This window comes from Phodopus roborovskii, unplaced genomic scaffold (assembly GCF_943737965.1).
Source record: "Phodopus roborovskii unplaced genomic scaffold, PHOROB, whole genome shotgun sequence".
Classification (NCBI taxonomy): Eukaryota; Metazoa; Chordata; class Mammalia; order Rodentia; family Cricetidae; genus Phodopus; species Phodopus roborovskii.
In genome coordinates, this window is record NW_026126444.1 from 1,848,282 (window position 1) to 1,875,635 (window position 27,354).

The 27,354-nt window shown below is 45.6% G+C and overlaps 1 protein-coding gene across 1 annotated transcript in view; it reads right to left on the reverse strand.

The window, feature by feature from the left end:
* Window positions 1-27,354, reverse strand: part of Epb41l4b (erythrocyte membrane protein band 4.1 like 4B) — a 142,546-nt gene that overhangs the window by 80,299 nt on the left and 34,893 nt on the right. The window contains 5 exon segments of the mRNA XM_051187838.1: window positions 4,029-4,081; window positions 6,318-6,362; window positions 8,344-8,422; window positions 9,145-9,187; window positions 21,233-21,337. Coding sequence (XP_051043795.1) covers window positions 4,029-4,081; window positions 6,318-6,362; window positions 8,344-8,422; window positions 9,145-9,187; window positions 21,233-21,337 — 325 coding nt within the window.

Here is a 27,354-nt window from a genome sequence, read left to right on the forward strand (position 1 = left end):
GGGAGAGGGCGACACAAAAAAGAGTGACAGCAACAGCAAACTGCCGGCAAAAAGCCCAATGTACACTGCACGGTTCTTGCTCTTGCCACACCACAAAATAGAGGACCCAAGGATACAGTGACCCTATCCCTCTGGAGCATGAATGAATGAGAAAATCCACGTAACCCCTGCAGACTTTAGAATAAAAGGGGATCCCCCAGATTCCTCTTTAACCTGGTAACAATAAATGTGGGCTCTATGCTAGCAAGTGTAGATGCCACCATGCGGGCTTGCATGCCCATCCAGGAACAAGTCAGTCTCTGCCTGTCATTTCACAAGACCCTTAGGGACTGGTGCACTTTCCTTGGAAAGGCACCGATCCACAATAGTTGTTTTTGAACTTGGAATGCAAAAGCATTATTTGGTGGGCTCGTTGAAACGTAACATCACTGGGCCCCACATCCAGATTTTATTGATCTTGATATGGACCCAGGACCAGGACTGGAGGTAACTGTAGGTGACCTTCAACTTCTGATCCTCCTACTGTCACCTTTTGAGTGCACCTCTATGCCTGATTTTATGTGGGGCTGGGGATGAAACTCAGAACTTCACACATGCTAGGCAAGCACTCTACCAACTGGGTTACATCCCCACCCCATCAAATTTGTACTTCTAACAAATTCCCACCCAACATGATGTCTCAGACATCAAATCTACCAGTGGATGAAGCCACATACGTCCAGGAACAGCAGCAGCTCACTACACACTCAATACTATCTTATCACACTCAATACCATCTTATCTGTGGGTCAAAATCTCATGGCCCAATTTCCAGGAGAGGGGCTCTATCTGATTTATAGAATGGATAAATGTCCTTGTGACCAAGTATATCAGTATAGTAGGAGGCTCTTACAGTCAAGATCTGGGCAAGACAAAGTGAGACCTAGTCTCAAAACACTAAACAAACAGTTCTTGTTCATGAAGAGGCGACAATACAACCCAATTCAAGGAGACTCTGCCTTTACAAGACAACGTCTGACAGAGAGAGGTGACTTGGCAAATAGCTCTCCACTTGAATGCCATCCTTCATATCCTTTAGACCAAGACATGGAGGGGTCTGGGTCAGGACATGCAGCAGCCTTTTACCCTGGGCAAAGGTAGACCCATGAAATTCTGTTCTAGAAACAATGTATAGCCAGAAAGGAAGTGGGCTGGGTTTCCCCAAGCCAAAGACCGCTACTGACCTCAGTTCTAGAAATCACTGCGGAGTGAGGTTCTGGCAAGCTCTAAGCCTTGTATAGTCTGGAAAGAGACCCACTGGCAAATGTGACTCAATAGGACCCTGTGTTTAGTGGTGTCCTAAATTGTCGGGATTAATTATGCCAAAGATGCTAATGAGAAAGAGGGCGGTGTCTCTTCCAGCCTTTGATGTACTGAAGCTAGCTAGCCTGAGCAGTACCTGGGACACCAGTATCTTCCAAGAACATGCTGGAAAACCAAGAACTCCCAATTCTGCAGCCAGCCTCTGGCCCCATGGAGGCCACAGAAGGTAAGGGAGATGGCTCAGATGAAAGGGAGACTAAACTCCAACCTTGCCGTAGCTATCTGTGTGTCCCTGGGCAAATCACTGAGCTGTTCCAAGTCTGAGATCTCTACCTGAGACATTGGAGCTATAACACTAACAAAACTGGAATACTGTCATACAACAGACACATTCAAATTCCTTTTACCCTTTCATTTGATTGATTTTTAAAGAGCATATCCTCCACAGTAGCTCAGGGGTCACTATTAATTCAAAAGTAACAGTAAGACGTACCTTAAAGGCTCAACCACCAAAGGAAACTCTGCCCTTCATTTTATTCACACTGACAGAGCTAGTAATTAATCACAGTGCTGGGCTCCAGAGGAAAGCAGGTGAGGCCACCGGGAAAAGAATGACAATGTGATAAGGGCTTCCCTAAGTGTGTCCCTCATCAGTCTTCCAAGTATTTATTTGTACCTGACCTATGATTGTGCCTTAAATTATCCTACAGATACGGGCAGTTTCTCCAAGAAAGGCTCATGGGTGGCTCTATGCTGTTTTCAGTCTCACCACAGCTGGACCAGTGAGGGCAGAGGTGTGCCTCCTCCTCTAATCACTCGGGACAACAGGACAAGCTTCAAACACTGTGCCAATAGCCTTAGGAGGAAGCTTCTGCAGTGATTAATGGCCCCAGGCCTGACATGGGTGCCTGGGTGCTTTCCTTTCATTAACACTACCCTGACAGATCCTTTGGGGCTGCCAAGCCTGACTAGGCATCTTGCAGCTCGGGGACCAGTGTAGATGAAGGGCACTGTCTATGCTGGTAAAAATCACATCTGGCCAACACAAGGAGCCAGGAGCCTCTGCCATGTCCCCAATTCTACCTACACCATGGTGCTCACTAGGAGGTGGCCTACTGCATCAGACTACATGGGGAGAGGAAGCATGTGGCTCCGTGTTTCACACAGTCGGTTCTAGATAGCAGCTCTAACCATTACTGCCAGTGCTTTCCGTCTATACTGAGAGTTCCTCCAACTCAGCCCTCTATTCACTCTGCACTTACTGAGCACCTGTTAGGAGGAACTAAGAACAAAGTATTCAGGGATGGGAATACACCCATTCTCAACAAAACATCTTTACATGTATAAATGTGACAACACCCAATGACTGAAAATCCTAAGTAGGGCTGGTGAGATGCCTCAGCAGATAAAGGCGCTTGCCACGAAGCCTGAAGACTTGAGTTTGAGCCCCATGACCCACATGGTGAAAGAAGTAAAAACCAACTTCTCCAAGTTGTTCTCTGTTCAAGAGCGTGTGCACGCGTGCATGCATACACACTAAATTAAAATGCACTGTGCTAACCACATGATAATGAAATCCCATTCTCTTAATTAGTGCTGGATAACTAAGCAAGTGTTTCTCATGCATCTTAAATGAAGATCCACCAGCACCTCCCACAGATGAACAGTGAATGTGGACCGGCCTGCAGACAGACCTCTGCCACCCAGTTCCCTCTTGCATGCTGGTGACTTCAGCACCTCTTGGCCAAGGTCCTAACAGGCGCGTACTCCACAGGAGCTACCTTTCCCACTACTTACTCATCGATGCCGCCACCTACCCTCAGCAGCAGCCTGAGTCATCCCCAACTCCTTTCTCACATCAGGGAATCCAGCCATGGCTGCATTCACTATGTACACACCCACCTGCCCTGCTCGGTTTCTTACTATCTCTGTTACGGTAACAGCCCTTCCCCAGCCCGTGTATCGGCCCCACTCCAATTCCTTCTTTTCACACAGCTAGCCAGTGTGGCATTTCCAAAAAAGCCACCACCCACAGGTCTGCCTCCTTAAGAACATGCAGAGAATTGCTGCTGACCCCACCAAGCTCATATTTTTTTAAGTGGGCCAAAGGCTCTTCGCCAGTCCAGTTTCTTGAACTTCACACCGTGATTACTAGCTCTGTGACTTCACTGTTTACTTGCTTGTTTTTTGTTTTGTTTTTCTGAAACAGGGCCTCATGTAATCCAGGCTTGTATCCAGCTAAGGGTGACCTTGAACTTCTGATTCTCTTACCACTGCCTCTTAAGTGATGGGATTACTGGTATGCATTACCAAATTTGGTTTGATGTGGAGTTCAAAACTCAATCAACCTGTATCTGTATTAGTCCCTTAATATACAAAGCCCCACCCCAGACTTGACACACTAAGGATGGAACCCTGGGCCATGTGCACACCGAGCAAGAGCTGGAGCTCCCTCCTTGCCACACTTCCATCTTGGTTCTCCCAGCCACCTTCCTCTCCACGTCCCTGCTTGGCCCCCTCTCCCAAGCCTCCTGTCTATCTCTGTTGTTAGAAAAACTGCCATACGCTCCATGTGCTTCCCTCACCAGACTGCAAGCTCTGGGGACTGAGGTCACAAGACCTTAGTTTACATCCTGGGAGAAAGCAGGACACCAGGCCTGGCACCTGGGAGAGCCCCCCTTATTGAAACAAAAGCAGTAACTTTAAGATGTTAAAGATGAATGTACCTTGCAGACAGAGAGCAGCTAGTTCCACGGCCGTTTCATAGGGGCATTTCAGTCTTGGGAAAAGAAAGAAAAGAAAAAGAAATGAACACTAATAGGAAGCTCTACATCTGGAACCATGTAACACATGTCAGTAAAAAGGCAGCGGTGTCTACACAAGACTTCTGATGCTAGCGAGTTTGTGAGAGAACACAAACTAACATACATCACAAATGTCCCAGGGCAGTTCGCCACATATGAAGAGATTACCCAAGTACACGTTCTATCAACCATCTACCATTTACCATCTATCACTTCTGCTGAGTTTGAAGAGAACTCAGGATGTTTAGAAAACAACGAAAACCCGTCCTTTGTCTTGTTATCTTACACTTGTTTTCTCGAGACAGTCCATGAGTCTTTTCAAGCTGCCTTCACTCTCCCTCGAAACAAAGTTAAGATGCTAAAATAAGCACACCAACACCATGTATGGTGTTTCCAGGACCACTAGACGTGCTCAGCATTCTAACAGGTCCAACTGAGGCAGGACCACAGACTGCTACTGCAAACACAGTGATGTTTCTCATAATTCAAATTCCAAAGTTAGTTAGGAAAACTGTCACAATGGACATTAGCATAGCACTTCATAGTTCCTAAGGTCTACTCAAATATAGGATATAGTTGAGTCAATGTATAGCCTGTATACTCTTAGGATGGGTGTGGCCAGTGCTCCCCACCCCATTTCTCATTTTCCAGATGAGGGAGTTAGTCTTCAGCATCTCGCCCGAGGTCTTCCGGTAGACAGGTGGCAGTGCTGGGCTCAGAACACTGTTTTGGTCAGATAACAAGTTGGGTGGGAGTAGAGATAAACTGCAAAGCACTAGACATATATGAAGTACTGTCATCAATGTTTTCCAAACTGGAGACAAGTTCTACATTGACAGGGTCTTCACTATGATAAGCACAGAGTCAACAGCGATAAAAATACACACATACTCAGCACACACACCAACCAGATTCTGTACTGCATGGCTGAGTAAGGCCAATGTATACACTGTACAGTCTACTCATTCTGTTGCCTACCTGCCACTGCAATTTTTACATTTTCTATTGCAAACATGGAAATTACATTTTACTTATTTACTACATTTAAATTTTATTTCTATAATTGACTTATATTTGGTTTTGTTATTTGAGATAGGGTCTTACTAGGTAGGCTGGCTTGGAACTCACTAGGTATAGACCAGACCGGCCTCAGACTCACTCAGATCTACCAGCCTCTGCCTCCTCAGCTCTGTGATTAGATGTGTGGACCATTAAAAATGGCAGAAATTACCCAATAAATTTCCTTCAGATTATATTCAGATCAGAAGATATTCCTATTAGTAACATCAGGTACTGCTTCTTAGTCTTAATAGAGCCTCAGTTTTGTTTTTATTTTTATTTTTTTTAATGCACTACAAAATACTTAGTAACTCTTACTGGAAAATGATGAAATCTAACTTTAAAAAATATTCTGTATATTTATTTATTCATATAGATAAGATTGTGTGTGTGTGTGTGTGTGTGTGTGTGTGTGTGTGTACACCTGTGCACACATGCTCAGATGTCAGGGCAGACTGAATATGCCATAGTAGTATAGGGAGGTCAGAACACACTTTCAGGTCCCGGAGATCAAAGTCGGTTGTTTGGCTCGGGTGCAATGGGTGCAAGAGCCTTTACCTGCTGAGCCATCTTGTCAGCTTTCTTTTGCTACGAATGCTCCCTCAAAACCAACCACATGTCGTTTTGTGATAAAATGATACTGTGTTTTGCTAACGATCTCACTATAAGCCCAATGCCTTGAGTTTAAATAAAAAGATGGGGAGGGCAACGAGAGGAAGAGTCTACGGCAGGGTCAGGTAAGGCCCTCTTCACACTGCTTCGGTGTGACGGTGGCAAGTGAGACTTTTTAAACTGCATGGATACTTGTACATGTATACATGTTGACAGTGGGCGTTGCTTGCAAATACAACAGAAGCCAGTATGAATGGGCCAGTGATGTGACAGGGAGAAAGTGGTTCCCAAATACACATCATTCAAGAAACTCAATGCTCTTGGAAATGCTCCAAGCCATATAGAAATCATTTTAAAACAAGACAAAAATGACAGCAGTTCAAGTATCTGACTCACTTGAAAAGACCTGGTGTACTTGTTTTTTTTTTTTTTTTTTTTTGAATCTGGTAAAGAGGATAAAGGCTAAAAATTAAAACAGTAAATTATTGAGTTATACTATGCTCTATGCTGGGTTAAGAGTTAGAACAAAAGCATACTTACTTTCCAGAAAGAATGTCATGCCTGAGTTGTAAAACAAACAGGTACCTGACAAACATATACAAAAGTCAACAGAGGGGAACCCTTGCCTTTCCCAGCCACCTCAGATCCCCAGCCTCCCATGGCAAATCCCTCCCTGCCCATTCCCTGGCATTCTGCACTGTTAAAGGAGAGTTCAAACAAATGAGGAGGGAGGAGCCTCCTTCTGAGCTTGTGGAAAGGCATTCCAGGCCTCACTGGGCCTGCAGGGAAATGCATGTGGGGAGTTTGCAAGATACTTGTATGATGGAGCATGGATGCAACACCAAGCGGTCTGATGTGACTGGCATGATGGCTTTGGTGCAGAAGAAACTAGCCCAGCAGGCACACAGGACTCACACGCAGGCAAGCAATGCATCCAAGGAAACAGGCAGGAGGGAAACACTGTGCTGGCACCTGGCCAGCTATACCTAGCAGATTCCAGAACTCTCTCAAAAGTCTGCAACTGACTGCAGAGTCTGCTTGAAACCACTCCAGCTTTTCTCTCTGGTGCAGTTTAACTGCCTACTCTGTATTTAAAACAAACAAATCAAACACACACATAAGCCACATGCGTGCACACACACACACACACACGAAAAATCCTATAATTACACTACAGATAATTACAGGGATAATAAGAAACAAGAAGAAAAGAAGCAAAAAAAAAAAAAAACACAAGCAGGGGGCTTACCAAGCTAAAAAGTAAATGCCTTAGTCTTAAGTAAAAGTTTTTTTCTTTCAAGGAAGATGTGGGCACCTGAACCACTTTGTAGCAATCAAAGCCTCCCACACTCTACTTCAGGACTATGGAGTCAGAATCCTACACTCAAGAGTGGTCCCCAGGAATCCTATTTGTCCAAAAACTTCCCAGTGTTTCTGATTCACATACCTGGATTAAAAATGAATAGCTTTGGTGACATCTATGGGTAACACATTTCATAAAGACCTCCAAAGAGAAATACTGCAGTTGCTTAATGAGTTGAACCTTGGAAGCCATGTGGGTTATCCTTTTCTGTAGAACAGCTATATACTACAGAAATCAAAATAGGCAGGGAGGTTGAAGGTTCCACCTCATTCCAGAAAGTTCTGCTTCCAAATAGGCCCGTAACCATAGCTGAATTTCCACTTCTGAAATTTAGGGCACTGACATGTGTATTCACACCAACAAGAGCATGGTGTCCCTAAGGCCCTTGCCGTAGGCACTAGTGCTAGCTTTCCAAATGTCACTTTGGTGGTCCTCAACTAGTTGCTGACCACCAAGGCAGACCACCCATCAATGTACAGGTCACTACTACACTGCATCACACACAAACCCAGTGACAGGACACTCTGGTGATATCAAGAACCAGATAAAGCATTACATGCCCAAATGGAAGTTGGAAGCTCCACACTCCAATCCCTATTTACATTCTCCTTTTCTTCCATTGTTTCTGAAATTCAAGAGATAAATACAGGCACTCACAACATAAAACTATCTAGTGGACCTGAGAGAGATAAGAGGGTCCTAACAAAATCTGTGGTGACAGAGCTGCTTATATGAAGTGAAGGGTTCCTTCTGTTGGAACAATCAGAATGTTCTGAAACATAAAAAGGAAGGAAGGAAGGAAGGAAGGAAGGAAGGAAGGAAGGAAGGAAGGAAGGAAGGGGAAAAAAAGAGCTATTGCTAATTAAAAAGTCTTCTCCCAATATTTCCCTTTGGTTTTTGCAATGGAGACAAAGACAAAATGCCATAGATGAACCTATCATTTTCCCAAAGGCCAAGAAAATCCATCTAATTTGATTCCTATACAAAATATCAAATTAAGCATACTGGTGGGTTTTCAACAGAGTAGAGAAGCCTGGGTAAAGTGCTAGTAATGTCTACATAGACACACAGAGGACTGAAAAGGAAGTGAGCCCCCTACCACACCCCCACCTCGCATCCCCCCCACCCCACTCCACCAACCCACCCCCCTACCCCCGACTGAGGTGGGGGCTACTGGACAGAATCATCTGTGGGGTGTCCTACCTTGTAAATTCCTCCCGAAGGTTGTTTGGTTCTGAAGAATAGTATTTGACTCGAAAGTGCAAGGCATAGGCAGGTCCAACTAAACATTTGGAGACAGAAAGGTAAAGTTGTTCGTCTCCCATCAGACAAAAGGGAACTCATCAAATTGACAGCAAGTTCACTGTTCCATGTGGAGTTTGAAAAATGGGACCAAACTTTTAGGTTGATCGGGATGGTTTAGCTGGGAACTTCACTCTGGTAGAAAACCCTGAGAGTCTGGGTAGGTAAACAGAGCTGACATTTCACTATCTCTGATGGGGTTACTCCAAACCGGCACCCATGTTTTACAAAGTACAAAGTGGGCTGGAAGAGATGACGCATAAACAGCAACATATTTTTAAGAAAATATAATTTCCAAATGATCTAAGCATAGGCAGCATTAGAGAAACATGGTTACCACACCTGTGAGGAGAGGGTTGGAGACTTCCTGCTTCCTACTCTCCATTCTGAATGTGCTGTGAAACTCACTTGGACATGAGTGAAGTGGGTGTCAGGTTTCTGAATAGTACATTAGTCAGCTCTCATTGGCAGGGGTGTCTCATGTGAAATGAGAGCTCAGGTGGATTCAGTGTCTACCCAAAATATCCATTCAGTTTTAAAGCTCTACTCTCTGGCCAGTTTAAAGGAAGCAAAAATCATCCATTTAACAGCAGATCTATTTACAAATCAAACGATCTCAAAAATCTTGACAAAGGAGTTTACTGACAGCTTTTCTGTTTGTTTTAAAAAGAAGACATGAATACACTGGAGTCTCTGCCTTACCTTTCATCTGTTTCTTTATGGGTTTCGAATGGTCCAGCCAGTGCTGAAAGAAAAAAAAAAAAAAAAATGTTTCTTTAGGAACTAAGTATGTGTCCCTAGAGCTCCCCTCCATTACACACCTAGGCAATTCCACTCACAGAGACCCAAGATTGAGTCAGATCTTGAATGCCTCACTGGAGATCTGCAAACTGCTAGGTATGCTATTAAGAATTCTTCGCTCACCGAGGAGAGGTGGCTCAGTGGTTAAGGACATTGGCTGTTCTTCCTGAGAACCCAGGTTAGATTTTCCAGCACTCACATGGTGGCTCACAACTACCTGTAAATCCAATTCGAGGGGATGCAGCCCCCTCTTCTGCCCTCTGTGGGCACTGTACTCATATGGTGCATGACATACATATTCAGGCAAAACACCCATACACATAAAATAAAAACAAACACTTAAAGCGCTTGCTCTAGGGATAGGAGTTTGGATCCCCAGAACCAATGTAAAAGCCAGGTAGGTGTGGTGGTTGCCTGCAATTCCAGTGTAGGAAGGCAGAGAGAGGATTCCCGGAGCAAGCTAGGTGATGAGATTAGCAGTAGCAGCGAGCTCTGGGTTTCATTGGAAGACCCTGCCTCAATGAGGTGGCAAAGCACTATGTGCCCACGTGCCCACACACATGCAAACATGCATACACACATGTAAACAAAAAACAAATGATGTGCTTGCACATGTAAGTGCATTTTTCTTACAGCCAGACTTTGTCCAAGCTTCTAAAAAGAGTCCAAAAAGCTCTAAGACCCCTAAAAACTTGACCTGCAAAGTCCCTTTAAAATTCTGGGTTGCTGAGGTAACTGATAACAAATTACATTGCTGGTCTTCCTGCTGGCTCTGGGTCTCAACCAGTCTAGCAGGAGTGTAAACACCTGTGCTAAGCTCTGATGACACCCCAGCCTTGTGGTTCTGACTCCCTCAACTCTGAAATTAGGGAAAGGAAGTTCACTCTTTTACATTCCTGCCCTCCACCAGTGATAGAAAGAGAAGCAGATGATGTTTCAGCCATGGCCAGTACAGACATTTTAATTGTTCCTCATATTGACCATAAAACATACTTCAGTTTTATCTGCCTTAGGAGGTTACAAAACCATTTCCCTCATATAAACATTTATATCAAAATTGTTGACATATGCTCAGTAGCCTAATTTCTACAAAAAGCTACATATGGGTATACTATAGAAGCATAACATCCAGATAAATCCATCCTAAAGAGAAACACTGTGAATTAAACATGAATTTTCTCCCTCTGGCCTGTGTATCCTGCTTAGCTATACAGCAGGGCACGGAGTGTTATTCGTTCATGCCTGTGATTGCACGGTTGTGCCTGGGATCCTGAGACAGAACAGCACTAACAATCAAATACAGGAAAGGCCAAAAATCGAAACCTGAGGTCTGGTCTCTACTGACTGCTTATCATTCTCATACCATCAGAAAGCTGAATTATGGTGAATCAGGGGCTATCTGTACTCTGGGCCATGTGGCTGATGGATTCTGTGCTTCCTGTGAGAGGTTCCAGGTGTGGTACCCAGCATGTTCTTACTGGACTGAGAAATATTAAGTATGACTTCCAAAAGGATTTTATTTTATATGTATGGGCATTCTGCTTGCATGCTGCACACAAGTCTGCACCATGTGTGCACAAGGAGGCTAGAAGAGAATGTTGGGTCCCCCAGAACTGAGGTTACAGATGGCTGTGAGCTGCCATGTGGGTGCAGGGAATTGAAATCCTCTGGGATGTCAGTCAGTTCTCTTAAGTTAGTTAAGTCAGCTTCCCAAAAGTGTGAAAAGTATTTTAAAGGGGAGCGGCTAGACATGTTCACCATCTCTTGTTAAGTAAACTCAATGCACACTGGAACTTCACTGTTATAAAAAGAACTGGAATGAAACAGGCAAAGTAGGCTTCTCTCCAGCTGTTCTGAACCAGAGGCTAATACTGCTGACTGCCAGAGACTTGCAGAAGCAATCTACACCATGCACATGTTATTAATGAGAAAGCACAGTGTACTCCACGCCTAACCACAAAGCCTGAGAGGACTGTGTAGGAGGAGGGGGATGTGGAAACACAAAAAAGCACATAACAGATGAATTAGAATACAATAAGCATGCGGGCAGTGCTAGGGAGAGGAGGATGTCGGCCTTTGTCATCTTCACACTGCCTAGGCTGGGTAATAAAACCACAGCAGGATGCCTATCTCAAAGGCACATGGCGGGGATGCTACATCTCATTGTTGATAGCTTTGAATTGGCAATGACCTAAATGTCCATTAACAAAGACGGATTCAAAAATGGCTCATCTGTATAATGCAATACTATTTTGAAAGGATGTAGGTCTGTATTTACTGATGTGACAGAGATCCACAGCACAATGTTAAGGTAGAAAAATAAACCAGGTAGGATAATGTTCACAGAAAATTATTGTTTTCTAACAAGATATGTCCAGAAAGATTTGTTGGGTATTTGGAGGGGGTGGGCAGAGATGGTAACAACATGAATGCCATTTTTGTTTGCTTTTCTGAGCAGCCTTTTATTTTAATGATATTATTATGTGGGGGCTGGTTGTCCATTTTGTATTTATTCACTGTTTGCCTACAAGGTACACTTGTTTTCTTTTCTGAGACAGGCTGGCCTCAAGCTCTCCATGGAGCTAAGGATGACCATGAACTTCTGATAGTCTTATTTCTACCTCCTGAGTGCTGGGAATGCAGATATAAACAAACCATCACAGCCAAACTGTATAGTAGGGAGCATCCAACTCAGATTTTCCTGCATCCTAGGTATGCACACTAATAACCATGCCACATCCTCAGCTCTGGACTAGGCAATTTTGATTAGGAATTACAGAACAAGAGCGAGACCTCATCACTACCCTCAAGCACGCTGAAAACCCTAATCGCATTCTGGGAAGGAGAGACACAGGGAAGATAGAAGCATATTTATGCTCCTGCCAAGTACCATGCTAATGTCTATGGCTAAACCTGTACTTAAGTGAATTCACCATTCCCAGGCACAGGAAGTTCTCCTGCAGCCAGCCTTCCAGTTTAAGCATCTCCAGACAACTCACAGCTTTCTTCTCCTTTCCTCTCTCAGGTCTCCTTACCATTATTCCAAGTAGATTAAGTTCAAAGCCACCCTCCCTCTCCCTCCACTGTTAACTCCCATCTCTATCCAGGTCCAATTTGTGTGGTTTCCTTGGCCTGAAGGAAACTGATCACACATTACAATTCTGAAAGAACTAAAATAAAGAAGTTGGTACCCAGGAGTCACACAAGACCCATGAGCCACATTTGTAAAGCATCCTTTTCACAGATGTGTCTAGTGTGTCTGTTCAGTGTTTACTGCTTAGTCTTCCATATCCTTCTCTACAGGAAGATGCCCTATTGATCTTAATGACCACAGCTCTATGTGAGTTCTATAAAATCTCAAGCAATCCCATGGTTTATGGGCCAGTCCAAGAGGTGAAATGGCCAAATGTCCATAGCTAGAACTAACATAAGGGCAGATAGATGCCAGATGCTCTTATGGGCAGCAACCAGCTCCACCCTGGGGCCACACTGCTAAGGGGGCTCCCTTTATCTACCTATCTTTATGGGGCTTCATCTTTTGTACCTGAAGCAGGACTTGCCAAGACAGAAGCTACAAAATATCTGGGGCTTCTGAAGCCAAAAAAGGAATCAAAAGTGGCATCTTTATTCTCAAACTCCTTGACCCTTGGGGGGTTTTTCAGACCAGGAGTTGGTGGCTCCAACAGAGGCAACAAGAAACCCATTCCTGATCCTGAAAGAGATGATAAACTTGTGTCCGACCAAAGGCTTATCTGCTGTTCATCACAGGTACTACAGCCCTCAAGAATCCCATACTCTGTGAATACCACAGGGCAATACCAGGGCAACATTCTGGATGAAGGAGAAAGGTGACCCCCTCCTGCATGTAGGTAGAGATGGTGTTTAGTACCAATCTGGAATGTGGCGGGCTTTTTGGTTGCAGACGTGAGCTAGACGTTTATTTATCTGCCTGGTGCGTTCTGGTCAGGGAGACAAATAGGTGTTTCCCATGGAGTACAGTGTGGTCAGTCCTCCAGCAGGAGGTGGCTAGGCCCACAGAGGAGAGACCACCTGAGTTATCAGATAAAGCAAGAGGAGGAATGGGCACTCATGTGTCAACAGAATAGGAGAGGCACTTTCCAAGCAGAGGGTAGGCAGGGATTTAGGGCAACAAAGCCAGACTTGGCATTTAGAAAACTGTATCCCATGTCAGCTTGAAAGCTGTATCCAGAAGCAGCAGAGCCTGTGAGGCATGTTCACCTACACCTTAGCTAAATAAAGCTAAATAAAGCAGACCACCCATCAGTGAAGGTGAAGGCAGACACCCCCTGAGCTCCTCCACAGATCATTAAACCAGTCACCGCAGGCAGAGAGAGCATTTTTTAGTTCAAAAGGCAAGACATTGAACTCAACTCTCTAGCGGATGCTAGCAAGGTGATTTCTTGTCTGAATCTGTCATGATAGTCCATCTGGCAAAGCCTTTCCATAAATCAAGATGTGGGATGTGATCCTGGCAGAGCCCATCTGTTCTCCTAGAGCATCAGTCCTGGAAATACGACCAGCATAGGCCGGCTGTAGAATTTAATGGTCTGAGTCCTCGTGGGAAGGTACTGAAGCTCACAGGTTAAAGAGAGTCTAAAATCTCTGTTCATCAGGCCCTTGCCATGAAGGCTAAGTGCTGGGACTCATATACTAGTACCCCGCCATGAAGGCTCAACAAGGGGTCTCATGATCTAGTAGCTAGAAATTCCCTTGGCTTATAAGGAGTATCCTTTATATTGTAGCCAGAAGGGATCTGAAGAGGAAACCATATCCACAGGATGAAGAGAGAAGGGAGGGAAAGAACATTTTGAATTCACTGTCCAAACCTGATTCAAGGGTGGGGAAAGGAGAATAAACTGGCCATGATGGAATTCAAAGTCACTGTTGTTAGTGTCAGTGTTCCCAACTCAAGGCCCATCACATTCCAAATTGACGCTTAGCACCGTCTCTACCTACACACTTCATCCAGATCGGAGCCCATCAAACTCACAGTGGTGGCTTAAGGTCTCCTTGGGGATGTGGCTTTCCATTAAGTACTGCTCTCTGCATGTATGTACCTGTCCCTCACTGCTGATGTTCAGGGATGGGCTACTGGAAGCCTGTTATACTTCCTCAGTCCATATGATGCTTCTCTGTTTTACCACAGATGGAGGCAAAAGATCAAAGTTGCTTTTCTGATTTGTGACCTTCTGGTATGTGGTCACCAGTCTCTCCTTTGCTCATTCTTCACCTTTCTCATATGTACTGGCCCTCAATACATGTGTGGGATTAACCCATTTCAACAGGTAGAAGGAAGAGGTTCTGTCTGATTTTCTGTAATAGCTCAATCCAGGGCCTTCTACCTGCTGGGCAGATTCTTCACCCCCGGGCTACAGCCCCAGCTCTGCTCCAAAGTGTCCTGAGGCATAGTAGTATTGGCACTAATATACGTAATGACCTTCTGAGACATAGCAGGAAGCCAGGGGCACTGCATCATCTCCAGAAGCCACCACAGCTGTGTGTTAACTATGTCGCACAGGCCTGCCTCTCACCCGCCAGATTCAAAACCATAAAGAGAGAAAAGCAACACATGGACTTTGAAGGAAAAGCCCAAATTGTCTTGGTGGATCTCATGCTGCAGAATGTACTGCCATTAATAAAACCCTATTCCTGTTGGGAAGGGGACAGGGAAGCAGACTTCAGGGCTACACATGTCCTGTATAGCATCTGCCCCTTGGATGGGAAGGAATACATTTGTGTATTTAGTGTGTAATTAACAAATAACTATATAGTCCAATGAAAACACAAAAGGACCTTGTGGGCACATCCCCCATGAAGGGATACTGCCTTAACCTAGAGACAGGAGAGAGGTCCTAGTCCCTACTTCAAATGACTTGACAGATTTAGACGACACCTCCTGGATGGCATCACCCTACATGTGGAGTGGGAGGGGAGAGGGAGAGGGAGAGGAGGGTGGTCGGGATACATGTGAGGGGAGGAGAGAGGGAAAGAGGGAAGGAAGGAGAGAAGGAGGAAGGGAGGGAGGGAGAGGGAACTGGGATGATATGTAAAATTAAAAAAAAGGTAAACAGAAAAAAAAGGAAGAAAATCAACAAAGGTCTTAAGCAATCATTATCTTCAAATAATACAAAAAAAAAAAAAGCCAAGTAAAATACCACCCACTTCTAACATGAATATACTTATACATTATAATAAACATACCATGTGACACATTTCCTTAAAAAAAAAAAAAGAAAAAAGAAAAGTACTATACTTTGGAGTAAGATCAAATTTTGGATCCTGGCTTTGCCCTTACTCTATTGTCTATAAAGTTTCCAATTTCTCTGAGCCTTAGAGTCATCCCCCTGTAAACTTTGTGGCCAGCTTCACAGATAGATGGGGAATGCTGAGCACAAGTCATGCAAGCCTTTAGCTTAATGCTAGATCAGAGTGGGAGCTTAGTTGACAGCAGCTGCCACGATCAGGTGGCAGAAAGGCCAGGAGCACAAGCCAGAGGCCCTGACTCTCTGCAGAAAGCTTTGTTACATAAACTCACACTCCTAACCTCTGCTCTAGGCTGATCCCAAGTGTGGGTCTGTGGAGTGGGTCCATGGGTGGCCTTCCTATATGACACAGAAAAGGGAAACAGGAGGTCCCAGCAACTGCTAAAAATAGGTGATGCCAACAGGATTTGACAGTTGCTTCAGGGCTGGGCAGGGTACCATGGAAACCAGGCTTGGCTCTTTTCAAGGAGCTGGGGAGATAAGCTTGGTATACACAGAAATGTGCCCAAAGCCTGGCCACTGCCAGCCCTTAGGTGCTTATATCGGGGGCTGGGTGGGGATGGGAATATTTGAGGGGGCCTCGAATTGTGGGGCAAAGCGCTCTCTCCAATGAATCATTCCTTCCAGTGTCCCATCTATTGTTCCTTCCTTCCTTCCCAGAAACACCATGTCATCTGTCCACCTCCCAGACATCGGGAATACCCAGCAGCCATCTCGGCAGACTCTCTAAAGGCCTTCTGAAATCTCCCACAGGCACTGCAGGTTTGCCTGGATCTTCTCAGTGCATTCATCTTGATGACTCTGTGACCCCACCCCAACCCTACCCAGCTGGAGAGAAGACGCTGCTATGGTCTGGATAAGATTTGCTCTTAAGGGCTTGGGTGTTAGAGGGTGGTCTGGAGGGTGGTACTGGGGTACTAGAACCTTTAAGGGGTGGAGTCTGGTGAGAAGAAATTAGGTTACAAGAGTCCCACCTTCACCAGTTAAGTTCCTGGGGACTGAATCAATTCTGTATCATTGTAACTAAAGCAAGACCACACCATACCCGTGACCTCTTCTGCATGCAACTGATTCCCTTTCTGGTTTCCCATTGTATTACAACCTGTCTCAGAAGCCATTAAGATACAGGTATCCCATATTGGACTGTCAGTGTTTAAAACTTTGTGATAAATAAACCTGTTTCCTTTGTAAAGTATCCTGGGACTGCAACAAGAAATAAGCCAAGCCAGAGACCCACAGCAATGTTCCAGAAGATGTATAGACCTTTTCTTCTCTATGACACCTGTGTTCTGCCCTGTACATATTATTATTACACACACATGTACACACACACACACACACACACACACACACACACACACACACACACACTGTACAGACAGGAACATCTGAGGCTCAAGGGCACGGTGTACCAGAACAGGAACATATACATGAAATGGACAACTTCAGTTGGAGCCTGAGTTGTGCTACTAAGTGTTCCACCAAGGTTTAAGGGCTTTCCACCACATGAAAAGAACTACAATGCTTCTCCTCCCATGGCTGCTAGTGGGTATGTGCCTTGCTCTCAAATAAAGAAGAGGAAGTCATTAAGTCTCGGGTGGTAGTCAGAAAGATTTCTCTTTTATGAATAGTGAGTGGCTACATATATTATGTGTGCCACATGAGATACCCATGGTGTACCACAGACCAGAAGAGGGTCCCCTAGAACTGGAGCTACACGTGTTTATAAACCTCCTCCTCCATGTGGGGGGCTGGGACCAACCTGGTCCTCTGAAAGATCAGGAAGTGTTGGTAACTGCTGAGCCACACCCTCAGCCCCATTTGTTTATATCCACAAATACCAAACCCAAGGACACATAACAAGGCTTCAGAGAAGGCAAATAAACTCCAAGGTTTACATAGAGGAAAAACATTCAGAGAGCTAAGGACCTACTTCATGAGCCATGGGCTGGTCTGTGGAGATGCTCTAGAGGGACATCCAGAAGTTTAAGCAGAGTGAGACATATATCACTGGGGTAAAGGGCCCAGTGGAATGACACAGATGCCGGCTGGCACCATCAGGACCAGTCTCTGATGGCATGGACTGAAAAAGCAAAGACGGGTAAAAAGAAGGGCCCTGGAGGCAGGAGCATACCTCTTACATCCTTGTACTTGAAAGCAGATAGGGATCCCACACCTGCCTTACAGGAAGTCTCTCACATCTACAGAGCAAGCAAGATGCTGGAGAGGCTTCACAGCCAGCAGAGCCAAAACATCCACAGGTGTCTAGTCTGGGTAGGACACCTGAGTCCTGCTGTGAACATCCCTCCTGCTCCATAGTCAAGGGGCACAATGATGGGATTGCCTGCCAGCCTAGTCAGCAGGGCTCCACAGCAAAGTCTTTCGTGAGAGAGTTACAGCTGAAGCTTTCCAGGAAGCTAAATAGCAATAGAGGGGTCACTTGGGGATGAGGTCATGATGGAAAGCCACAGGCCCTTGGTCATAAAGACAAAACTGATGGCTTCCTAGCTGAAGGAGACCCTGAGGCAGACGTATCTGCATACTAGTCACTGAGCGTAAGACTGAGAGTGCTTAAGTTTGGGGACACAGATTTCACTTTAGAGGTGAGGAAACTGAAGCCAAGAGAGAAAAGAAAGCCTATCTGAAGGCCATCAGATGGGTCAGAACCAGGAAGAGGGTCCAGAACCAATTCCAGCTCCAGGGCTGTAGATCTCCCAATGAAAAGTACCATCAGCCTAATGCCGGATAGAGAGAAGTTTGGGTGACATAATGGCTCAAGGGTGTCAGAGGCTAGAGTGGTCAGATGATGCTGAGCATAAAAACTTTGAATATGGTTGCCCTGGCTAGTTTTATGTCAAATTGACCCAAGCAAGAGTCATCACAGAGGAGGTGACCTCAACTGAGAAAATGCCTCTGTAAGATCTGGCTGCATTTTCTTAGTGATTGATGGAGAAGGACCCAGTCCATTGTGGGTATAGTCATCCCCAGGCTGGTGGTTCTGGGTTCTATAAGAAAGCAAGCTGAGCCTGGCTGTGGGAGCACACACCTTTAATACCAGCACTCAGGAGGCAGAGGCAGGAGGATCTCTATGAGTTCGAGACCAGCCTGCTCTATAAAGCTACACAGGGAAATTTGCCCTCACTGCTTTTGATGATGAACTGTTGTATGAAAGGGTGAACAAAATAAATCTTTTCCTTCCCAAGTTGCTTTTGGTCATGGTGTTTCATCAGAGCAATAGTAACCCTAACCTAAGACAGTGGTTGTCAGGAAGCAACTGGAAAGGAACTGTGTGGGTGTCACTGCAGAAGGGAGACACAGAAACAGGTTGAGTCCTTTACCCAAAAATTGAACAAAGATGGACAGAAAGAGAGGCTTGAAGGTGCAGGGCAAGAAGCATGGGAGAGTTCTGGGCAGACGGCCTCTATCTTCTGTGCAGGTGAACAGCTGCTAGACACAATTGGTGAGGATATGACTAGGGTTCTGTGGTAGAAACCCGAAAAGAAACCAAGGGGCACCCAGGCATCTGTGAGAAGCTCGCACTCCTGAGGCACATTGTGGAGGCTTGGACTTGGCTCAACCCGTGATCTCTGCTGCAGACAAAAGACACAGGCACTCATCTCCAGCAACGCTTGGCAGCCTGGGTTTTGAAAAGCCACAGAGAAAACAGAAAGGTCTGGTTGCCAAGGGGAGGCCGGAGCAGGAGAACCAAAAAATGGAGTGGGGACCAAAGCCTGCTTGCTCTAGGGCAGGGAAGCAGGCAAGAAAAAGAGACCGGGGGATGGGAGAAAGGCCAGAAGGATAGGAACAAGGGATCTGTGAGGTTTGCTGAAATGAGGTTTAAGTGAGAGGAAACAGCAACTCTAGAATATGGTCAGAGCCAGCAATCAGAATCCTGAGTTCATTCGGGTGAAGGAAAATTAGAGAGGCCTCGATGCATGTGAAGGCCAGCCATGAGGGCAGAGGGCAGACCATTTTAAGGAAGTAGACTGGGCTTGGGAGGCAGAAAGGGAGAAGGTGGGATGCCTCCCTGGAATTTGAGGTTAAAGGGAGTCTCCAGCTGAGAAACAAAGAAGAAATCCCAACAGTGGGGTTCAAGTGGGCCCCTGAAGAGAGGGTGTTGCAAGGTAAGGACCCTACTGAGAGCAGAAAGAAGTTCCTAAGGTACAAAGGGAAGTGGTGGTGCCCGTGTGCACAGACAAGGAATGTCCCTCAGGGGGATGTAGCCAGGAGCACCACCAGTCAAATCCTATCATCTCAGGGCTCAGCATCTCCCAGAGAGTCTCCAGCAAACCCATTTATCAGGCACTGGTTTTGAGCAGCTACATCTTATAGCTATCCCCAGGAAACATCTGCTAAGTGTCTTCCATGTACGAAGAGCTTCAGATCTCCAGCTCAAACACATTCCCAGAAAACCCACCTTCCAAGACACTGTCTCAACCAGCAGCCTATTCCTCCTGTCCCATACTTCTTCTACTTTTAGTCTGTGTGAGGTAGGCATGTGTCCGTGCACATGTACACACGTGCACGCAAATGGTCATGAGATGAGTAAAAGCTAACAGGCCTATTTCTTAGTTATTCTTCACCTTGCAAGTTCCAGGATGCAACCCTCTCCACTTCTCCCAGGGATGTAGTATGTATTGCTGGGTTACAGACATGCACTGTCACACTGCTTAACATGTGTGAGGAGATGCAAACTAAAAAGTTCAAGTCTGCTGATCCATCTCCCTGGTATCCCTCATTAATCTTAACTCATCACCACCTGCCATGTTAGTTACAGCTACTGTATTCACCACCTTCTCTTCAATGCTTACAACAGAGCAGGATATATAACAGTCACTAAGCAAACAGTTTTAGAGTGCTGAATACATTATCTTTGAAATCCAAAGATATTTCTTGTTGGGAAGAAACACTACAAGGTCATTCCTGTTCTTAGAAAGGGAAGTGCTAGGGCTGGACAGATAGCTCAGTGGTCAGTAGCACTGGCTGCTCTTTCAGAGGACCTGGGTTCCATTCCCAGCACCTACATGGTTGTTCATGACTGTCTATAGCTCCAGACCCAGGGGATCCAATGCCCTCTCTGGCCTTACACACTGCGTGCACATGCTACATAGACATACATGTAGGCAAAACATCCATACAACATAAAATAAATAGCTTTTAAATAAATAATTTAAAGAGAAAGAACTGCATTGAGCTTTGTGGAGGTCGTTCACTCTAACACCGGTCTCCAGAGGGCGAGTGAGGTGAGTCTGTTCTGACTTCTCATCATCTCCCACAGGGAAGGCCTGCTCTGACCATCCCCTGGAGCCCCCCTCCTGCTCGGCTGGGCTCACAGCACCTGCTGCCTTCCCACCTAAGTTCCGCAAGAAGGTGATGGATCCCCTAGACACACCGCTGAAAGGATGTCAAAGTGACTTCTTCTTCCACCCCTACATTAGCAATATGCCTATCACGTGCCCATGTTCAGCCGTGTTTCCAGACGGCTTTCTATGCACAAACCTCCTGGTCAGTGGCTCCCTCAAGGGTGGGAGGAGCTGACAAGCATCCTGCATGCATTTCATTCGGGGCACTAGCACCACCTGCCAGGCTCATTGTTGGCACAATATCTCAATTTTACTCTGTTCTCTATCAGTGTGTGGCGTCCGCAGCACGGCAATTAGCTTGAAGAGCCAATCGCTCTTGAAATGAATCACAGCAAGACATACCGTGACCTGGGCGGAGTCGAGGAACTGCAGACCAAAATAATCCGTTTCCACCAGGTCCAAGTGGTACACAATCTGGTCGAACAAATCCTGGCCTTTGGCATGTTTCTGGAAGACAAACAGGGACATGAAAATTAAGGGTATGACAGGTAGATAAGAAACAGGTATTTTTAAAAACCCTTTTCTCTCTATGAATTGCACAGATGCACACAAATTTGTAAATCTTTAATTTGTCTTATTTAGGTGAGGTAAGGATTTGTAATTACACATATTCAAACACCATGCAACCCTGCGGGGTTAAAGACCCAGATGAACACTGTCAACCCTGTCCCTTCTCTCCTTATAAGGAGGAGGCTTTCTGGATGAACAACTTTACCTGATTGTAAGTTTTCCCAGACCAGGCACTCTGCAAAGAGGTGTGATGGGCTCTGCTCCAGCACAGCCACACCTGGGCTGGCTGTCAAGTCAGGCCACCTTAGCAACTCTGCTAGTTCTTGTCAAATGGCTTGGCCAGCCTTCTCATTTTACAAGGGCAGTCAACCAAAGCCCAGGGAAAACACTAGCTCTACTACAGTGGACAGCCATCCAGCTAGGACTCAAACCCAAAGCCCAGGTCCACTCCAGGTTCTGTGTGGTTCACAGAGGGAGCCCGAACCCAAGAAGGCAGTCAGATGCAGCAGCCCCACCTGCTACCTAGAGACAGGCATGACCTTGGAAAACCACATCTCTTGCTTCTCCTTCTGCCTTGCAAAACAGGCTGGTGACAGATGCTTTCCCCCCGCCTCTTTTTAGGAAGACAGAGGAGATCTCAAACAGAAAGCTACTGCAAGAAGACTCAGACCTTTGACTAAAGAGGAGGCTTATTAGTACTCATCGAAGCAGAATACAGGCTTGTGTCTCTGATAAAAATCTACACCACAGCAAATACATTTAAATGAGGTGTCAAAGAAAACACTGACAGAGGAAACAAACAGCAACTTCTTACAAGGACTGGAGAATCCACTCCTTTTACAACACTGGCAATCGATGTGAAAGCAACCAGCATCACCTGACCCTTCCCTGGAGGGAAGAGTAAGTGGTAGCAAATACACAAATTAACTCAAGATGGACCAGGCCTCAGTGGAAGAGAGAGAACTATGAAACTGCCAATGGTACGTAGGCCCTTCGTGAGCATGGGTTAGGCGGTGGTTGGTGAAAGATGTCATCAACAGTAGGAGCCAAATAACCAGAGAACAACAAACTGCATGTACACGAATGACGCTTCAGTGCTTTGAACACACTGAGATGTCCAAAACATGCAAAGGCAATCCAAAACACGGGGAAGTTTGTAAATCATATATAGTCATCACTCCAGCACCACTGTGAGGAAATGTTCCAGCACCACTCAAGAAGGACCAAAAGGCACAGATGCTCAAATCCCTCACACACATGGCAAGTAAGTTATGCGCATCCTTACACACATGGCAAATAAGTTATGCACATCCTCTCACATGACTTAAATCCTCTAGAGGACTCCTGACACCTGAGACACCACAGATGTTATGTGAAAGCTGTTCTTGCTTCACTGTGCTGTCTAAGGAATGACCTAATGTACAGAATGTATAGAAGTGTCTGTACATGTTCAATACTGATGCAATTGCTTTTCAGTAGTTTCATTCCAGTCAGGGTGGTAAAGGGCTGACAGTGTCTGATAGATACTTTTATCCAGAATTTAAAAAACAAAAAATAGAACTATTACAATTCAATAATGAAAAGACAAGTATCTAAAGAGCCAGCAGATGGGCCCACACGTTGCTCTGAAGATATGCAAGAAGGGTTCGATAAACACCTAGAAAGGTGAGCAGCGTCAACAGCCACAAGCACAGGCAAACCACAACAACAACCAGACCCCACTCTCTACGCCCACTCAGAAGGTTGGGAGAGAAAAGGCCTAACAACAAGCTGGGTACACTGGACCCCTCACATACTACCGGTGGGGTAACCTGCAACCACACTGGAAAGCACTGTATCAGCTCTTCAAACAGTGAAGTTCAGATCGGATCATGGCCTGCAATTCCATCTGAAGGCACATATCCTACAAGAATAAAAATGCATGTTCATGAAAATGCTGTTCGTGGATGTTCGCAGCTCTAATCATTATACTTAAAAGGCAGGAACAACTGAAATGGACATCAATCGATGATCAAAATACAGAATATTCATTTGGTGGATGAATTCCACCATGAAAAGAACTGGAATACTGATGTAAGTATGGTACTGTAGGGGTAGACTCAGAAAACCCTCTGCTTCAGTCAAAGAAGTGGTCACAAAGGGCCGAACTTGTATGACCCTATCATAAGAAAGGTCAGGAGGCAAACCCTAGAGACAGACATTAGGTTAGTGGTAACGTAGGACTGAGGGAGTTGAGGGTTGATGGCAGGCTGATGTTTTACCAGTGACGCATCCCATAACTGACTGTGTTGACAGATGCAGGTTTCTGCATCTCCTAAAATTCTCTGGACTGGACACTCAGTATGTGACGTACAGAACATGGGTCCCAGTAACTCCATTACACACAGTAATGCATCTCATCATGATTTTTAGAAACCCAACATGTCAAATAATCAGGGATGAGAAAGTTGCAACATCAACATCTGACAGCCTGAATGACAGCAGAATGGCAACTCCCATCCCATCCAGCAAGCAGCCACAGCATCCCTGTGACAGAGCACCCCACCTCTGGAGCCAACAAATTGCTTCAGTCTCTCCCCAGGATCCTACCTAGGGGAAAAAGGAAAAAAAAAAAAAAAAAAAAAAAAACTCTAGAAACCCCATAATACAAACTATCCCATTTCCAGTATAGGAAGGAGAAGAGATGGGGTGTGGAAGGTACCCCTAGGTTCAAAGATCTAAAAAAGACTGTCTTCAAAAAAACAAGGTCAAACCACAATGCCTAGGAGAGACACACAGACGCACACTGTCTAGGATACACACTTTGGCGAGGGAACTTCAAATGAATAAGGAAGTGACCACAATAAAGTCAGGTAGCTGCTGCTCATGACGGGAAGGGCACACAAATGTGTATGGGGAGGGGGAGGACGGGACACATGCCTGACCAACACACAGGGTTCTATCTCAGAAGACAGGGTGTTTGCATTCTAATAACTCATCTCTATCTACAGGGCAAGAACAATATCACAAGGTCCTGGGTTCCAAGCCTCAGCATCTACCACAAGACTACAGACTGCACACTCTCCTTTCTGGACCAACAACTCTGAAGGCAACAACAACAGAAACAGAAGGCTAAATGTAAAATAAGGTCTCTACAGTGTATACCACTGGAAAAAGCGAGCCAGCTAATGTCCCAAGCACAAGGACAGAGAACAATGGCAACCCAACACTGCAGATACTGCCCTACCAGTGGAGAGGATAATTACAAAGAAGGAGATTTCGTGTAAAGAGGTAAATGAGCTTTGATTCCAACTACATAAAAGCATATGCGCTGTAGGACTGGCGAGATGGCTCAGTGGGTCCCGGCACTTGTCACACACGTCTGACGAGTTAGACGTCTGGGACCCAAGTGAAGGTGGAAGGAGAGAATCATCTCCACAGAACTGCCCTCTCGCTTCCACACATGCCCCATGGCACATACACACCCAGCCCCTACCACATGCACCAGGCACATACGATAATAAATAAAACGCTAAAACATATTCGCTGTACATTATGAACAGCTTTATAAAAGGACATCCGCTGAAGCAAACGTTCAAATGGAAAACTATTGAACTTCTCTTTAAACTGACCTTTGGACAGCTGTCAGACAGCAAATACGATTGGGGGGAGGAGGAGAAATGCCCGTACCCTGGCACTCTGCCTTCTTGCCCATAACAACCAAACCTCAGGATGTGTCCCCTGTTGCTCGCCAGTGCAGCCAGCCCCAAGCAACACCTGCTATTGTGGCAGCAATGCTTCATTAAGTAGTTTCCTAGTGGGATAGAACTAGTTAAGAAAGGCTTTAGCAGCAGGACAGGGCAGAAGACAGGCTGGGAGGAAGCAAGAGACCGTGCTCGGGGCCCAGATGGACTAGCCACTGCGACACAAGGCAGTTCATAATTCCCCCAAACCCCTGTCCCTAACCCAAACTTGTCCTGTGGGTGCCCTGAATATGAGGAGCCATAAACTCAAGCAGCCCCGAATCCAGTCTGCACCCTGCCTGTGCCTCTCTATGTGGATTCAAGACTTACCCTGCAATATATGATTTCATCAGTCACAGGTTATTACCTGATGATGCACAGTGAAAAGGCTCAGTGCACACCATCACTCCGCCTCATTCCAAACACTATTCCTCCGCCATCCTTTGGGCAGAGACAGGAAAGGAACCTTTCCACAGGAAAGCGATCCTTCTGTCTTGCCAGACCCTCCCTTGGTGAACTCACGCCTGCCTCTTATGTATCTGCAAACACTAATCAACTGTGTTCCTTACTAGATCTTCTGCTGGAATAATCAATTTCCAGCCAGCTTCAGAGAGAGGTGAAAGGAAGGTGAGGTTATGGAGGGGTCCTCAAAGCAGATGCTCTCAGGTCACTAGAAGGATGAGGATAGGAGGGTGGAGGCCACTGTACTAGAGCTCACACACTACTTCTCAGCCCCCTATCCTGCAAAGTCAGTTGTCAAACCCCAAGAGGCTCCAGATAACTATGTTTACCTGAACTGTCAATCATCTCATCACATGGAGCAGGGTTTATGGTCCTTCCTCTCAATCCCACAGGTAAGTGCACGCCTATAACTTTACACAGGATCACCTTGGAGTGCAGCTGTCTATACCCTCCCCCATCTCTCTCCTCCTTCCAAGTGAACACTCCCTGAGGAAGAGGCCCTAGTCATGCTCACCTGAGTAACCACACCCCTGTCCCTCTAAAGCACAGAGCCCAGCTGTCACACATCAGAACCTACATAGGTGATGCATATAACTAGGGAGCTGTATGGTAGGGTCTAGGGTCAAGAAGGATATGCAGTGGATATGCTGTGCTATGGCATCAACCACGGACTAACTGTGTATCGCAAGCAGCACATCTAAACACAAGAATATGCTCACTGCAACGTTTTCAAATTCTGTATTCCGAGAACCAGCACCTAGGGAACCAACTGCACTTCCAAGGCCATTTACCTAAACACAATTTTGTTGCCATTATGTGAAGTGCTGTCTAATGGTTACCATAGGAGATAAGTTACTGCGGAAGTCATCCTTGATGTTTTAAAATAAACTAAGCCTCCCCATCTGTGCCACATTTAGTCATTCAGTCATTTAACAAGAATTTGCTGATCGTTCATCAACTTCCAACCACCTTTCCAAGGCCTGGAGATGTAGTGGGGGCTAGAAAGTTAGAGAGTGGCGCAAATCTATATCCTAACCTTGGGTGGTGGAGGCAAGGGAACCTAGAGCTCAAGGTCATGCTCTGCTGTGAGTTCTAGGCTAGACAGGGCTACATGAGCTTATGTCTTAAAACAAACAAACAAACAAACAAACAAACAAACAAACAATGGTGAATGGCCTTAATCCCAATCAATGTCTGTGTGGCAGAGGCTGGTGATCTGTGCACAGGCCTGGTTTACAAGGCAAGTTCCACACCTGCAAGGGCTACATAGTAAGATCCTGTTACAAAATAAAATTAAAAAAATAAATAAAGCCATGAGCTAAAGAGATGGTTCAGCAAATTTAAGAGTATTTGCTGCACAGCACTTATGTTGGGATGCTTACAAGTGCCTACAACTCCAGCTCCTGTTGATCCAGCACCCTCTTCTGGCCTCCATGGGTAATGCACTCACATGTGCAAACCTACACTCAGGAACACTTATACACAAATAGTAAGAAATAAAAGTGGAACTTCCTTTCAAAGCCTAAACAAACCGTCTGAAGCTGGGATAGCTAGTCCCTGCTTACCACGGAAGTCCTCAGTGAATGAGCACTTGCTGAGAAATAAGTTGTGCAAAGCAGCTTAAGACACACACAGCATGCACCTCCTGCCCTCTGAGGCTGCATGACCTGTGGTTCTAGAACGTGGTGATACTGCCACCAGACTTATATGCTGAGCTGTCTCCCTATACAGGAAGTTCCAGCAAGCTCTGCCTTGAGCTCTCGAAGCCCT